The 16,178-nt window shown below is 37.5% G+C and overlaps 1 protein-coding gene, 1 long non-coding RNA gene and 2 gene segments (V, D, J or C); 1 reads left to right on the top strand and 3 right to left on the bottom strand.

Moving 5' to 3' along the window:
* The window catches only part of LOC108277513 (uncharacterized), a 262,355-nt gene that overhangs the window by 64,975 nt on the left and 181,202 nt on the right, over positions 1-16,178 (bottom strand). The window lies entirely within an intron of this gene.
* Positions 4,715-5,443, bottom strand: LOC108262299 (Ig heavy chain V region 6.96-like). The segment is given in 2 exon segments: positions 4,715-5,228; positions 5,322-5,443. Coding segments are annotated over 2 exon segments (366 nt in total).
* On the top strand, positions 7,228-11,419 carry LOC128629529 (uncharacterized). The gene is made up of 6 exons (XR_008393858.1): positions 7,228-7,282; positions 8,005-8,091; positions 8,536-8,653; positions 8,744-8,824; positions 10,199-10,990; positions 11,361-11,419. It is a non-coding gene; the product is annotated as an uncharacterized LOC128629529 (long non-coding RNA).
* Positions 11,179-11,786, bottom strand: LOC108261766 (Ig heavy chain V region 5A-like). The segment is given in 2 exon segments: positions 11,179-11,489; positions 11,604-11,786. Coding segments are annotated over 2 exon segments (351 nt in total).

The following is a 16,178-nucleotide window of genomic DNA, read 5'->3' as shown; positions in this document are numbered from 1 at the left end:
CTGAAGACGTCGTTCCTCTTCTTTGCTGCACGCCGTATGTCACTCCCCCTTCCTGCTCCACAGAGGATAGATCCCCCCTCATGCTCCGCGGAGAGCATCGTTCCTCCCTTTGGCGTCGCAGAGAACAAATCACGGAAAGACAAAAATGTTTTGAGTTTCGAAATAATCCGTATTTGATATAAACTAGTCTTAACGACCAAATTTATCTGCTTGGTTAAGCATAATTCTGAGTCAAGAATGAAGCCAAGGTTCCGAACCTGGGAAGAAATTGAGGGGAATTGATTATGGAGCTCCTTAATGAGACCATCTCTCAATCTCAGGGGCCAAAAACAATTATTTCAGTTTTGTTTTCAATAAGTCGGAGGAAATTATTTGTCAACCATTTTTTAATGTCATCCAGACAGTCCAACAATGGCTGAATGGAGTCACCAGCTTTCAAAGGAATGTACAACTGGGTATCATCAGCATATGAATGAAAAGAGACATTGTGTGCCCCAATAATATTCCCCAACGGCCACATATATAAATTAAAAAGAAGTGGGCCCAGAATGGAGCCTTGAGGAACACCACTAATAATAAGACTAGAAGAAGAGCAGAAATTACCCAACGCTACCGAGAAAGACCTGTCCTTAAGATATGAGCTGAGCCATTGTAGGGCAGTACCCTTGATACCAAACAGATGCTCTAAGTGCCAGAGAAGTATGTTATGGTCTACAGTATCAAAGGCAGCTGTAAGATCTAGTAGCATCAACACAGTATTTTTACCAGCATCCACTATGAGTAAAATGTCATTGGACACTTTTAACAAAGCAGACTCCGTGCTATGAAAAGCAGTGAAACCAGATTGTAAAGGTTCAAGTAACATAGCTGAATTTAAAAACAGGAGCAATTGAGATTGTACTACTTTCTCTAGCAGCTTTGACAGAAATGGTAGCTTAGAGAGAGATAATTATTAAGGCAACCTTCATCCAAACCCTGTTTCTTAAGCAAAGCTTGAACAATAGCATGCTTAAAACAATTTGGGACCACCCCAGCATCCAAAGAAGAATTTATCAACACTTGGATACTGGGCCCAATTTCAGAAAAGGTTGCTTTCATAAGCACAGTGGGAACAATATCAAGTGGCGTGGATGATATTTTCATCTGGTTAACCAGATCACACAGTTCCTTTAGAGAAAAGTGTTCAACTTGATCAAATGAACCGGTAAAGCCAGTGAATTCGGGGACAGGTCTGATAAATACGAAGTGAAGGAAGAACGAATGGTAATTACTTTATCAGCAAAAAACCTTAAAAACTTCTCACAAAGTTCAGCCGAGAGTTCCCCATGGAATTGGCAACTCAGATTAATAATTGAATTTATCGTGATGAATAAGATCTTTGGTCTATGACAGTGTGCAGCAATTAAGTCAGAGAAATACATACACCTAGCTGAATTTGCTGCAAACTTAAACAATCAATCTTTAAAAATCTGGAAGGTTAACTGATCATGCTTCCATCTCCGCTCAGCTCTACGACAAGCCTGTCTGAGAGAACGAGTATTATCGTCAAGCCAGTAATAAGATTTACGATTTGGTAGCTTCAGCTTAAAAGGAGAAATGGAATCTAAAATAATGGAGCAAAATTTGTAAAATAATGCAATCAAATCATCAGGGCCAGAAGAAGACTCTGTAGCACTCAAGATAGATGTTTCAACAGCATTAGCTAGAAAACTTTCACTAAACCCAGAGGCAGTGAGTGAATTAATACAAGGAGAATAATATCCTGAAGGCCTAGTCACAACGGTGGAGTTCACAGCAGGGACATTAAAAACAATGGGCTTGTGATCAGAGAAGGAAGCATCTTCAATATTAACATTATCAACAGCGGTTCCATAAGACAATATAAGGTCTAGTGTATGACCAAGGACATGTGTTGCCTGATTTATGTGTTGAATAAAACCAAAGGAAAAGATATTACAAAATTCAGTAACCAAAGGTCAACAAAAGGTCAATGTATATACATTGAGGTGTTCATAGTGTACATATTATCATTATTATTATTTTTTTTACTACTTTTACTCTTATTTTTCTATTCAAATTGTGTGTGTGTGTGTGTGTGTGTGTGTGTGTGTGTGTGTGTGTGTGTGTGTGTGTGTGTATGTATATATTCAGTTCTATTCCTATATAATGTGTATTCTTTCCTATCAGTTTTTTGTGTAATTGAGCTGCTGTAATGAGGGAATTTCCCCATTGTGGGATCAATAAAGTTTATCTTATCTTATCTTATCTTATCTTATCTTATCTTATCTTAATTAGCAATCATCTCTAAAGTGATGGAAATGAATAAATCAGAAATTTGAAGGATACTTGCATGTACACCAATTATTAAAAACAACCACTAAGCTGAACTGGCAAACTGTAAAATGTGACATCGCTCTCATCCTTGGCACATGCAAAATCAGCCAGTGGAGGTTCATATTATAGACCTGACTCTATTGGTTAAAAGGAAGTCTAGGCAAATCCATCCTGTTATTATTTGCTCTACATCAAACTGAATTATATCCAAAAGAATTAGAATGGTGTCTAGCTCCAAAAGTATTAGATCGCTCCTTAGATCCAAAAGTATCGGATTGCTGCCTGTCTCCAAAAGTATTGGAATGCTGTCTAGCTCTAAAAGTATTGGAACACTGTCTGTCTCCAGAAGTATTGGAACACTGCCTAGCTCTAAAAGTATTAGATCGCTCCTTAGATCCAAAAGTATTGGATTGCTGCCTGGCTCCAAAAGTATTGGAACGCTGTCCAGCTCCAAAAGTATTGGAATGTTGTCTAGCTCTAAAAGTATCGGAATGTTATCTAGCTCTAAAAGTATTGGAACACTGTCTATCTCTACAAGTATTGGAATGCTGCTTAGAGCCAAAAAAAAATTAATGCTGCCTGGCTCCGAAACAGTTGGAATGCCAAAAGAATTAGAATGCTGCCCAGCTCCAAAAGTAATGGAACACAGCCGTGCTCCAAAAGTATTGGAACACTGCCCGCTCCAAAAGTATTTGTAATGATGTTTGGTGCTATAAGTATTGGAACACTGATGGATCCAAAAGTATTGGAACGCTGTCCAGCTCCAAAAGTATTGGAATGTTGTCTAGCTCTAAAAGTATTGGAACAATGTCTATCTCTAAAAGTATTGGAATGCTGCTTAGAGCCAAAAAAAATTGAATGCTGCCTGGCTCCGAAACAGTTGGAATGCCAAAAGAATTAGAATGCTGCCCAGCTCCAAAAGTAATGGAACACAGCCGTGCTCCAAAAGTATTGGAACACTGCCAGCTCCAAAAGTATTTGTAATGATGTTTGGTGCTATAAGTATTGGAACACTGATGGATCCAAAAGTATTGGAACACTGCTACACCCTAGCTGTAGCCTAGTAAGTCCCGGGCAACCACCCAGAACCACGCAGCAAGACTCCAGCCTCCTAAAACACCCTAACAACAGCCTAGCAACCACCCTTGCATCTGCCTAGCAACTCCCTAGTAGACTTGCTTTTTCATGCCTGCATCATAATTTGTTGTGACAAACTTTACCAATCTATTTAGTAATAACAGCAGATACTTCAATTACTTATCACAATAAAATGATGTTAAACAGAGCCAAAATGCAATGTGACTGTGATTAACAGCTGCAGAGCTGGACTCAACTCTGCTTTTCTTTAATATTTATGCAAATCTCCATTTTGTCTTGTAATATTAGCACAGTGCTTATCTAGAGAGGAAGCAGTTCTCATTAATCCTCCTTCAACACAAACATGTTTGCTTCAGCTCCACTGCTGCTGCTGGCTCTCACCCCCTGTGAGTGTTTGAATTTAAGCTTAATTACTTCATCTGATCCTTTCAGTTTGACATGTGAACCTTTTCTTTTTCTCTTTCTACAGATCTGTTCTGTGCTACTGAGCTCATCCAGCCAGTGGTTATAAAGCCAGGAGATACTTTAATCATCATCTGTAGAGTGTCTGGAGTTTCTATCACTGATAGCAGCAGCCACTATGGAACAGCTTGGATCCGGTAATCTGCAGGAAAATCTCTGGAATGGATCAACATTATTTATTATGATGGGGTATTTATTAGAAAGATTCACTTAAAGACAAGTTTATCATCTCTTGAGCTACGTCCAGAAACGCCGTGACCATACAGGGACAGAACATGCAGACTGAAGACACAGCTGTGTATTACTGTATTACACGACAAGCTGCAGTGATACACAAAAACAACAGGTTCATCACAACATTATAAACACTTCAGCCTAGACACTTAGATAATCATTTAACAAAAACTAATAGAAACCTGTACTCAGTGCATACAGTGAGGGAAAAAAGTATTTGATCCCCTGCTGATTTTGTACGTTTGCCCACTGACAAAGAAATGATCATTCTATAATTTTAATGGTAGATTTATTTGAACAGTGAGAGACAGAATAACAAGAAAATCCAGAAAAAAGCATGTCAAAAATGTTATAAATTGATTTGCATTTTAATGTGGGAAATAAGTATTTGACCCCCTCTCAATCAGAAAGATTTCTGGGTCCCAGAAATATATATATATAATAAAGAAATATATAATATTTATTTATTTATAATAGAAATAAATATTATATATATATATATATATATATATATATATATATATATATATATATATATATATATATATATATATATATATATATTATATAATATAATATACCACTGTATTGCATATATTCAGAACTGACTTAAGTAATCTTACACTAGCATAAAAGTCCAGACATCATTCATAACAAGCCACATGCAGTAAAAGTCAAAATATTTTTGGTTCTTTTACCTCCAAGAATACACTCCTTATGAAAATGTGAGCTTGTCATGTGATTATAGCAAGCATGTGTTTTTGTACTGATGTCTAGGGAGAAGTATCACTGTGGGTCACGGGCACAGTAATACACTGCAGTGTCTTCTGTCCTCACACTGGTCATGTGCAGATACACCTGCATCTTACTGTTGTCTCTGGAGATGGTGAAGCGGCCATTAACTGCACTGGAGTAATACTTGCTACTACTGCCGTCTGAGATAGTTGCAACAAATTCCAGCCCTTTTCCAGGTGCCTGTCTAATCCAGGCCATGTAATAGCTACCAAAGTTAAATCCAGAGGCTGTACAGGTCAGTTTATGAGACTGATCAGGTTTGATGACCACTGACTCCGACTCAATCAGTGTCTGACTGCAGGAATCTGAAATACAAGATTACATAAAGACAGGTGTTAAAGAATGTATGAAAAAATAATTTAAATATTTAGCTATATGTAATAAATAATATTACTAACATTGAATAATTGTTGCTAGAGCAAAGTAACTCAGAGCTCTGCCTAGTTCCATCTCAAATGGTTACTGTTTCTGTAAATACACACAAACTGCTGGTATGATGTTGAGCTGAATGTTTATCAACATAAATGGTTCAAACACAGGATATCATTTGCATGGCACACCCACTAGAGACATAAAGATTCACAAAGGACTAGCCATGAAAAGGAAAAACTTACTCTAAGGTGCCAGCTGTGTTTCATGCTATCAAGTCCATAACTGCTCTTTACTCATTAGATATCATGTCCTTTTAGTACATCACTGTGTATCACTGTAACACACAGAAGAACATGAAGTTTTCTGATCACTGAACAACACAAACATGCCCAGTCCTTTCAGAAACTGTCATTTTTCAGCTGTGTCTAATCCAGGTTCTCCGATACAAACTGAATATAGTTCCAGAAATAATGCAGGTCAAATCATCATTGACTCATTCAGTCAAGAGCTCATGCCAACAAATTGTCCATTGTTAAAAGTTTGTGAATGATGGTATAATATTTAACATTCACATTTATGACACCCTTTTCAGAGTATTTTAATGAACAATATAATAATACTATGATAATGTTAACAACAAGGATACGTTATCTTTCAGAGACGGTGAATCATTGCAGTCTGACGCCAGAGAAGCTGAATTTGTATTAATGAGTAGTTAGAGATGGCTAAATGTACACAGACTGCTCTCTCAAGGCACAAAAAGAGCATTAACTTGGTCCTGTATTGAAAATAATGTGCTGTTGCACATTTCTGATAAGACATGAACATTTGGACCATTAGCTAAAATACAACAGAAGCAGAGGTGCTAAGTGACATATTCAGTAAGGACTAAAACATGTTATAGGCATGTTGTTTTAGGAAAATTATCAAACTATTACAGAAGCTGTGTTGACTGCAGCTCTTCAGCTCTTATTCACAGTCTCATCCCAATTTGTATTTTAAATATTGAATAAATAGTTTCAATGTTTTACTTCAATTAGTAACTGAACACTTTCATTCAGCATGGGAACGCTTAATATAAATGGTTAAATTTGCTTAGATTTTTTAGCTAATTTCTATAAAAGGTTATATTTTTCTTGTTGTTTTATATATATTTACATAAGCTGTCTGAATTAATGTGTTGGATGTGTTATTGCTGCTGTTATATAGAGGATGGCTGTGCTCCTATTTCTTATAGAATACTTGTGTCTTTTCTCATTATTTTAATTATAGCGATATTCCTGAGCAAGCAGCAAACACTGGTTGGATGATGGTGACTGGTTTTAGTGAACAGAAGAAAATGTGCTACTTTTAGAAGCCTTGTGTGTGCTCCAGCACATCAGGTTTTTGGTAAGGGTTGTATCAGCGTGTCGGTGCTCTGTATACTGTGGCGAGTGCAGTAATACACTGCATACACTTCTGTCCTCCCGCTGTTCATGTGCAGATACACCAACATCCTGCTGCTGTCTCTGGAGATGATGAAGCAGGAAATACAGTTTAACCTGAGAGTCGTGATGCTGGATGCAGAGTTTGAGCAGACTGCCCTCTAGAGGCACAAATGTCCTGTTTTCAAAATACTCAGACCTACAATACAATAAGTTATTTGAAAGCAACATTTAGAGATATTTATTTCACACACACACACACACTTTCTTCTTTACAAGCTCTAATGTTTGGTTTTGTTTTTTCTATTTCTAGCCAGTGGACATTAGGAGATACTTCTTCAACATGATTAGGGGTCCAGAGCGTCGGCTCTGCTGGTTTAAAACTACCAAGACCCGCTACTTGGATCGGAGGTAATCAGTCTTTATTACTCTGATGAAGAGAATTGATATTAATGATTTTTAGATGAGCACTTTTGTGAAATGGATTTTGAGTTTCAGATAATTGTTATTTGCAGGGATTCCCTTTTCATATCAACACCGAGGAATGTTTCAATGGCATACAGGTAAGGGACTATTCATTGCAGCATCACCAATTGTGTTAACTTTAAATTGTTATTTTAAGTGTGTATCTGGGACGGTTACAGAATTAATTTCCTGTAACCACATGGAGACTGTCACCGTGCCACTTGAGGACTATGTGGTACATTTATTACCCTGTCATGATGTGTATATGTAGACAGTAACTTATGGAATTTTGTCTGTTGTACATTTGTCTGCAGTGTCAGGATTTGTTTTGTTTTTGTCTTTTTTAATTAACAGCAACCTTGAAAAAGGTGACCTGCACTTACATGTATGTGGTAATATCAGGTGGACACCTCCACTTGGATGAAGGAATGCGATTATAACTCTCTCCTTACAGTGATTCAGAGTTTGAACCAGACTCTTGGGTAATTCAATGTTTCAGCTGCTATTCCCCTCACTGTGAGGCTGTAAAATTTACTGGGGCAGATTTAATGATTCATTGCTAATTTGGCTTGCAGGAGAGTGAGGAGAGACTTGCATTTTTCTCTTCACTGTTTTTATTGGTGTAATGGTTTAATGTATGTTTAACGTACACTACGCATTTACATCTCTTGTTTCTTAGAGAGGGGTTACTGAAATCGGCCTGAAGTTGTGCACACTCTGTCAGGCGTTCTCTGTGTGTAAAACCTTTGTTTAGCTGCTGTCATTGTGTAGGTAAATTACACTCTGCTTTAACTTATATTGTGTGCTGTCTTATATTCAGACTCTGCTTGCCAGCATCCACAACCAGAACTCCTTGTTTGTGGTGGGAAAGAAGATCGTGATGTGTCTGGCAGCAGCTAACAACCAGGTGACTTCAGAATGATGATGGACTGTTTCATTTTTGTGCAGCATATTTTCAGTTACTGTCTTAGTGGTTAAATATAAAAACAATAACAGGTAATTAGGCAGTGAAGAAAACTGTATTAGCATACATTTTAACACAAGTGCAATGTAGCTACAGTAACTATTGAAATAACTAGTATTCATAGTTAATTTTCTTTTTGTAATAATCACAGTCCGCTAAGAATTAAGGACAAATATTAAAATAAAATGTATGTGATGAAAATGATTCTGGGAAATGCAGTACTAGGAAATTTGGCCCATGTAGTACATCATTTGTGTAACTTTAGTTGAGTACTGGACATGCTTAGGTTTACATACTGCTTCTTGTAAGGGTTTAAAATGAGTAGACATGTTGAACACTATAGCCAAAGTGAGTTATAAAGTTTTTTTTGTTTGTTTGTTTTAACAGGATGTGGTTGGTGTGCAGCTGCCTTATGAGTCTCTGATTCAATTCCTGAGAAGTCCTTCAGAAATCGATTGTAACAGAGCTCATTGGGGGTCTTGTCAGGGTGCTTGCAACTCCCTGTGTAAAATGACAGATTTTTAAATCTGAAAGATTTTGATTTATATAGAAAACAGGACTCTAATATGTCAAGCAATTTTTCTCATCTGTGCAGGTCCACTATTACAACTTCCGGGACGTGTTTTATGAACTACTTCAGTTTGGATTCCTCACAAATGACTCAGCTCCTGAGGCAGTAAGTGACTTCTCAGGAGATTTAAAAGTGAAGTTTTAATGTAGTTTCAGAACATGGACCATTTTATCTCATTATGTTTTCCCATATTTTTACCCTGATATTCCTAAAGTGTGAGGGAGGACTTTTGGAGAGCCTGTTTGGGTTCATTAGTATGTAGGATGTGGACGTGTGGGAGCCTACAGCAGAGCTGTACTTCACAGTGCATATTGGAAGTATCAAATATCTTCTGATGCTACGATACACAAACTCTCAGCATTGTAACTATTACTCAGTGACACTATGTTGGCCATCCCTCAACACTCATCCCTTTATACTCTATCCCTCAGTACTTTATCATTATCCCCATCACTCTGTTCCTTTCAGCAGCCTAAAGAGTCTATATAGATACACAACACAAAATTAATTTCTCACTCGTATACAAATCTTTTTTAAAGAATTTCTGAAACTGTGAAAAATGACAAATAACATTTCATAAAATTTGCTGATGGCCCCAAACTGTAGAAAAATCAGTAAGCCTTTGAGAATTGCACATGTACATTTAAGTGTCCATAGCAAAACTATAAATAAATAAAAAATATAAGAAATCTTCAGATTATAGTCGGAAAATCTCATTGTTGAGGACCAAAATTCTGGGAGATGTTACTGTACCATTTTTACATGGGAAGTTATACCACTGTAGTACATCATTTATAGTGGGCCATCACTTTGAACTCTCAAGGCCATGTTTTCAGAAGAAATTATTTTAAATCAGCAAAAATATTTGAAGGTGTTTTCCAAAAACGCTTCATATAAAAAAAAAAAAAAAAAACACTAAAAGTCTGCACGGAGCAGCTTCATCCAATTATAATCCTTACATCTTCCTCCAAGTGGATTTACTATATATATATATATATAATATATACATATATATATATATATATATATATATATATATATATATATATATATATATATATATATATATATATATATATATATATATATATATATATATATAAATATAATTAGTGCATGTGTATGGTTCATGTAGACCAGTTTACCTCACAGCTCCAAGGTCCCTGATTTGATCCTGAGCTCAGGATACTGTTTATGTGGAGCTGCATTTTCTCCCTGTGTCTGTACAGGATTCCTCTGGGTTCTATGGTTTGCTCCCACCACCCATAGACCTACTGGTTGGTGGATTGGCTATATCTTAACACAGGTGTGCGTGCGCGCTTCCATGTGTGTGCCTCCGTGCGTGTGCCTCCGTGCATGTGTGTGCACGTATGTGTGTGGGACTATTTAATAACTCCCCTGTCTTTATGTTTGGACTTGATTATGATATTATCTAACAAACTAACTTGGTTCTTTTTCCCCACAATATAAACATATTAGTCCTTTAAACGACTCTGACACTAACAAGCAGCAAGGACATCACAAAACTCCAGAATCTATGCTTCCACCACCCATATGATCCCAATCCACTCCAAGCCTTTTCCTGGAGGCTGTCTGATCCAGCCTGTGCCATAGCTAGTGAGGGCATAGCCAGAAATCTGACGGGACAACTTCACTGAGGCTCCGAGAGGTTTAACCTCAGCAGGAGACGAGGTCAGACTGATGCCATGCACATCTGAGAAGAGGAGAGCGTTAAAACACACAGAAGCTATTAAACACACTTCACTTCAACTCAGACTGAAATATGGAGCATATAAAAATGTAAGGTGTGGAGGGACGTGTTTTTACTCACAGGGCACAGAGGATATCAGAAGAAGAAGAGGCCAGCTCATGATTCATCTGCTGTACTCGACCAAACACAGACACTGCTGTGTATTTACAGTGTATTTATATCTGTCTGAGGTTGGGGAGATTTGCATGCAGTATGGGTTATGTATTTAACATTTATTATGGTGGTCTTTCTATAGTACAGCATTTTTTCAAACATTTTAATTCATAAAACTGTGTAGACAAATTCTTACAGGAACAAATTAATTAATTCAATTTAATCAAAATATAGTTTCATGGCTGCATATGAAGAAACAAATAAATTAGCTAAACGTTTTCTTATGACTTATGTTTTTATAGTGCAATTGAATGTTTAATCATGTAAAATGTCTTTGCGTATAATTAATGTTGCTTTCATGTTTGTCTTCAGCTTTAAGCACCAGCCAGAGATGATAAAAGAAAAAGGTGAGAATTTTACAGAGGAATTTTGACTGTTAACAGAGTAAGACAAAAGGAGATATAAAACTGAGCACTAAAATGAATGAAAGTTATTTATAATAAATGTCTCTGGGGTTCAGTTTCCTGCTGAGGGAATATTTACAGCTCATGAGGACGCGCTTGTAAGTTTTTGTACAGCTCTGGAGTCTGTTGTGTCAGTGTGACTCTCCTGCACAGTAATAAACAGCCGTGTCTTCAGCTTTCAGACTCTTCACTTCTAGGTACAGCATGTTTTTATTTGTGTCTTTAGTGATGGAGAACTGGCCCTGCAGAGACTGAGCGAATGTTGTGCCAGTGCCAGCGTCAATGCGCCCGATCCACTCCAATCCTTTTCCAGGTTTCTGACGGATCCAGTGCATGTAGTTGCTGCCCATTGAGAATCCAGAGACAGTACAGGACAGAGTGACTGACTCTCCAGGTCTCTTCACCACAGAAGCAGAGGAGGTCAGGGACTGTCCATAAGAATCTGGAAGAGAAGAGTATAACTAGGTAATGTTATGTTATAATGTTTATCGTGACAGAATGGTTAATTTTCCTAGTAATCAAAACATGGAGAAAAAAAAAAAAACCTGAAACTTACATGAAATGAGAAGAAATAAAATACAATGTCCTAACATCATCCTTCTCTGAGTTCTGCTTCACCCAGATTTAAAGTGTATGGGAGTGTTATCTATCACAGAGCTCACTGGAAACTCAAACAATCAAGAACATGCGTTTATACCTGACTCTATTTGAATAGGGAGTGTCTATGACCACTATGGATGTATAAATCTACAACCACAGGCTGCTCAGTGTATAGATGAGTGGATGATTATAAGGTTATATGTAGATCCCTACAACAGTATGTTTCACTATCAGAAAGGTTTCCAAGTAGAACCATTTTTACAAGCTGAGAAACCTTAATTATCCAATGAACCCTTAATCCATTTGAAGATGAATGTCTCTGAATGGAAAAAAAAAGGGTGTGTGAATACACTGTAACATCAAACAAATTCACATTTTAAATGAAAAGTTTAAGCAGGGGTTTATTTGTATAAAATTAAATTGATCTTGCTCACTCAGATCCTCATGAATTTTCCATGTAATCAGGTTCTCCATAACAAGGAGCCTTAATTACTGATCAGCACAACACTGGTTGCTAATATGCTACATGTTTAGTCTGAGAGTCATGATGCTGGATGCAGTCATAACAGAATGTGAAGAGAGAGATTGCCTAAATGTGTAAGATGTATTAAATCCACAACCACAGGTTGCTCAGTGTATAGATGAGTGGATGATTATAAGGTTATATGTAGAACCCTACAGCAGAATGTTTCATAATCAGAAATGGGTCCAACTAGAACCATTTTTACAAGCTGAGAAACCTTAATTATCCAATGACCCCTTAAAGCATTTGAACCAAGAAGAATGTCTCTGAATGAAAAAAAAAGTTTGTGTTTATACACTGTAATATCAAACAAATTTACATTTCAAATGAAAAGTTTAAGCAGAGGTTTATTGGTATAAAATTAAACAACTGATCTTGTTTAAGGTCAGTGGTGACTTAACAGTTAAGGCTTTGAGTTACTGATGAGTTGATCAGGGGTTCAAGCCCCGGTGCTGCCAAGCTGCCCCTGTTGGGCTTCAGGGGCACTGTATCATGGGTGAACTTGTGCTCTGACCCCATTTTCCTGGCATGAGAAAAAGAAAAGAATTTCACTGTGCTGTAATGTTTAAGTGACCAACAAAGACTCTTTATAATTTAAATCCTTATGAATTTTCCATGAAATCAGGTTCTCCATAACAAAGAGCCTTAATTATTGATCAACACAACACAAGTTGCTAATATGCTACATGTAATTCTGTTTAATCTGAGAGTCATGATGCCGAATGCAGTCATAGCAGAATGTGAAGAGGGAGATTACCTGAATATGCAGATAGCAACAGACTGGAGATTGCTGAGTTTGCACAGACTGCCCTCTAGAGGCACAAAAGTCCTGTTTTCAAAATATCCGTGTGAATGTGAATGAGTAATATTAAATAAAAAGGTTAAAATATACTTGCTGTCAATAAAAACTTCTCACATGGAGCAATAATACAAATTAACAAAGTATGAATTCCACATGGGAGTATTTGTATCACCACAGTTTAAAAGAGAGAAAGCACTCAGATACAGTATCAGAAGGAAGTGTGAAGTGTGCTTCTCTAAAGTCATTTGAAGCCAAAATAAAGAAGCTTCCTAAAAATAATTTAAAGATAGTAAATACACTTATCAGAGTGCTGCGGAATTCTCGAATCTGATTAGTCAGAAGGTGTTGATTAATTTTCTATAACAGCAGGTCTGACACTTGTAGAAAGGCAAATCACAGGTGTATATTAATTAGCTTTTTGTAATAGTTTATCATTTTATAATAACAACTTACACACAACTTGTATGGTGGACGTTTCACACAAACATATATTTTTTTTAAATGTGTGTAATTGCTGATAATGTGAAACTTGGTAAAATTCAGAAACAGCCATCAGTCTCCTTATTTTACAGAGGTGAGATTTCAGGAAATGTTGCTTATTCTAGATGTTCTTCTAAGCATAGAGGAAATTTATACAGTTCAGTATTAGGCTCAATGTTCCATAGATCTAATACAGTGATGATGAAAATATGAGCTCAGTGTGTGTCTATATAATGCACGTTTTTTTTATTGATCCCTAAGTAGAAGCATCACTGTGTGCAGCGAGCGCAGTAATACACAGCTGTGTCTTCTGTCTGCAGATTCTGTCCTCTCAGAGTCACCGTGCTGCTGGAGCCGAAATACTGAACTTGCTTTTTAGAGAATCTTTATGATAAGTATCTCCACCACCCTAAATGTGGTTTATCCACTCCACAGCTTTTCCTGCAGGTTGTCGAATCCAAGCTGTGGCATAGCTGTTATCAGTAACAGAGTAGCCGGATACTTTACAGCTGAGGGTTAAAGAATCTCCTGCCTTTAACATCTCTGAGGTGACCTGAGTGAGTTCTACTGCACATCCCACATCTGAAAAAAGAGATGCCACAATTTCAGTCACAAATGTATGTACAGTAGGTTGTAACTGTAATAATTTGCTACAGTTGCAGCTCTGAGTTCATTATTGATGTGAAACTCACAGGATGAAGCTGCCAGCAGCAACAGAAATGGAAGGAACATCATTGAACTAAAAGCAGTGTTAAATTCTCCAGAGCCGATATTTCTCTATATGTAGTTGTAAGTGGGGAAGTTTTGCATATGCATGTGTACATTGTTATGCTGGTCCATTCAAAACAGCCTGTTAATTTCTGTCTCCTACAGGTTTTAATAATCACAATGGAATTTTTTTTTGGTGATGTAAAAAAAAAGTTGATTTATACATTAAAGACTGAATACGTAAGTTAAATTTAGTTCTATAAATGAATGTAAACCTCATTCTACATGGACAAGGTGCTCAAATAACTAGATGCCTAAATAAACACACACTTGTCTCATAACAAATTATTTAATTAAAATCCAAAGATACTTGCTTATTTGAGCATAATGTTTTTTGAGTATTTTTATTTTATTTTATAAACCCAGAAGTGTGTGTGTGTTATGGCATTGATCTCTGTTTCCTATCTCTTTGAACAACTGCTTAGGTCTCTGAAAGGAAATTATCTTATATAATGTACTCTCATATTATGAACTGTATTAAGACACCTTGGATACAGTGAATACTTTGTTATAGTTTGTTTGTGTGTCTCTGTGCTATCAAATACATATGATGAATGTATTCATTTAATTACCTCTTTAATAAGCATAACCATTCTTTCTTATAGCTGACATGTATTTTCTGTCTCTTGAAAAGTCTTATTTTCATAGTGTTGTTACGCCACGGCCAGCAGAGGTCAATGGCTTGGCTCCGGACGAGTCACGTGACATTGTTTTTGTTCGCTCGCTTCCTGATTGAGCAATTTGTGTTAAGTGACTTTAATTTGCCCCAGGTGTCCATGCTTTGAGTTAATGATGTTCTTTATTTAAATGCCTGGGTGAGTGAGCACTTCGCTCAGTACTATACTGTGTCTGTGTCTGTTCTTTGTGAGTATTGTTTGGCGCAGTAGTTGCGTTTGTTTTCCCATGCCTCGAATGTTCTGGTTTCCCGGTGAAGTCCGCGTTTACTTTAACCCTGAGTTTGTGTCTAATAAAGACTGCGACCTGCACCTGCATCCGCCTCCAGTCCTGTTTCGTAACAAGTGTGCTGTGTGTTTTGTCCATCTGTCTGGCACCTGCACCAGTAGAAACTGTCCACACACTGCTGTTATCAATGTGTATAAATACTTCTGTTTTGCATGAATAAACCGGACGTCTTTGTGAGCATGCACGTGTTGGTGTATGTCCATTTAGACCAGGGATCTCAAACTCAATTTACCTGGGGGCCGCTGGAGGTAGAGTATGAGTGAGGCTGGGCCACATCAAGTATTCCACAAAAAAGGATTTCAAGTATTCCAAAAACAGTACAACCGATCCAATCTTCTTAATCTTAAGTAATAACTATTTAGAACATGAACGGTTCTTCAGAACATAGGTTTCTCTTACTTCCTCCTACTCCTTGCTGCCAGAGACTTGGCAACGCTTCCTCTTACACAGCTGAGCCACATTTGGTTTGAGGGAGGAAGCAACCGGGACCCTCAGTATGGCTCGAAGATGCTCATCTGTAAGGCTGGACCTGAACTTTGATTTATTAAAATTCATAGTGGAGAAGAGCTTTTCGCACAGATAGGTGCTCCCAAAAAGGCACATGATTTGCTTGAACATCTTGGAAAGCTCAGGGAACGTGGAGGGCAATTCTCTCATAAATTGTCCAAGCTTGTCTGTTTTTCCACTCACCTCCCTGAACTTGGCTTTGAGTTCAGAACTGCACTGCAGGTCAATTAGCTCCAATTGAACCACGGGGGGGGCATCTTCCACATCGAAGGAGAAGGGGTCAGCAAAAATTTGAAACGTGGCTCTGTGTGTCTTGAAGTCTGCAAACCTGTGATCAAATTCTTCCTGTAGCTTTAGAATGGTATCAGCATACTTCTCACCACTGGATGGTGTGCCTGAATCCATGAGCGCCTTGCATGCTGGGAAATGGCAGAGGTTTGTCTGAGAAAGCTGGGCTTTCCATAACACAAGTTTTGTGGAGAATGCTC

The sequence above is a fragment of the Ictalurus punctatus genome, chromosome 2, assembly GCF_001660625.3.
Source record: "Ictalurus punctatus breed USDA103 chromosome 2, Coco_2.0, whole genome shotgun sequence".
NCBI lineage: Eukaryota > Metazoa > Chordata > Actinopteri > Siluriformes > Ictaluridae > Ictalurus > Ictalurus punctatus.
This window is presented reverse-complemented; position numbering and strand designations above follow the sequence as displayed.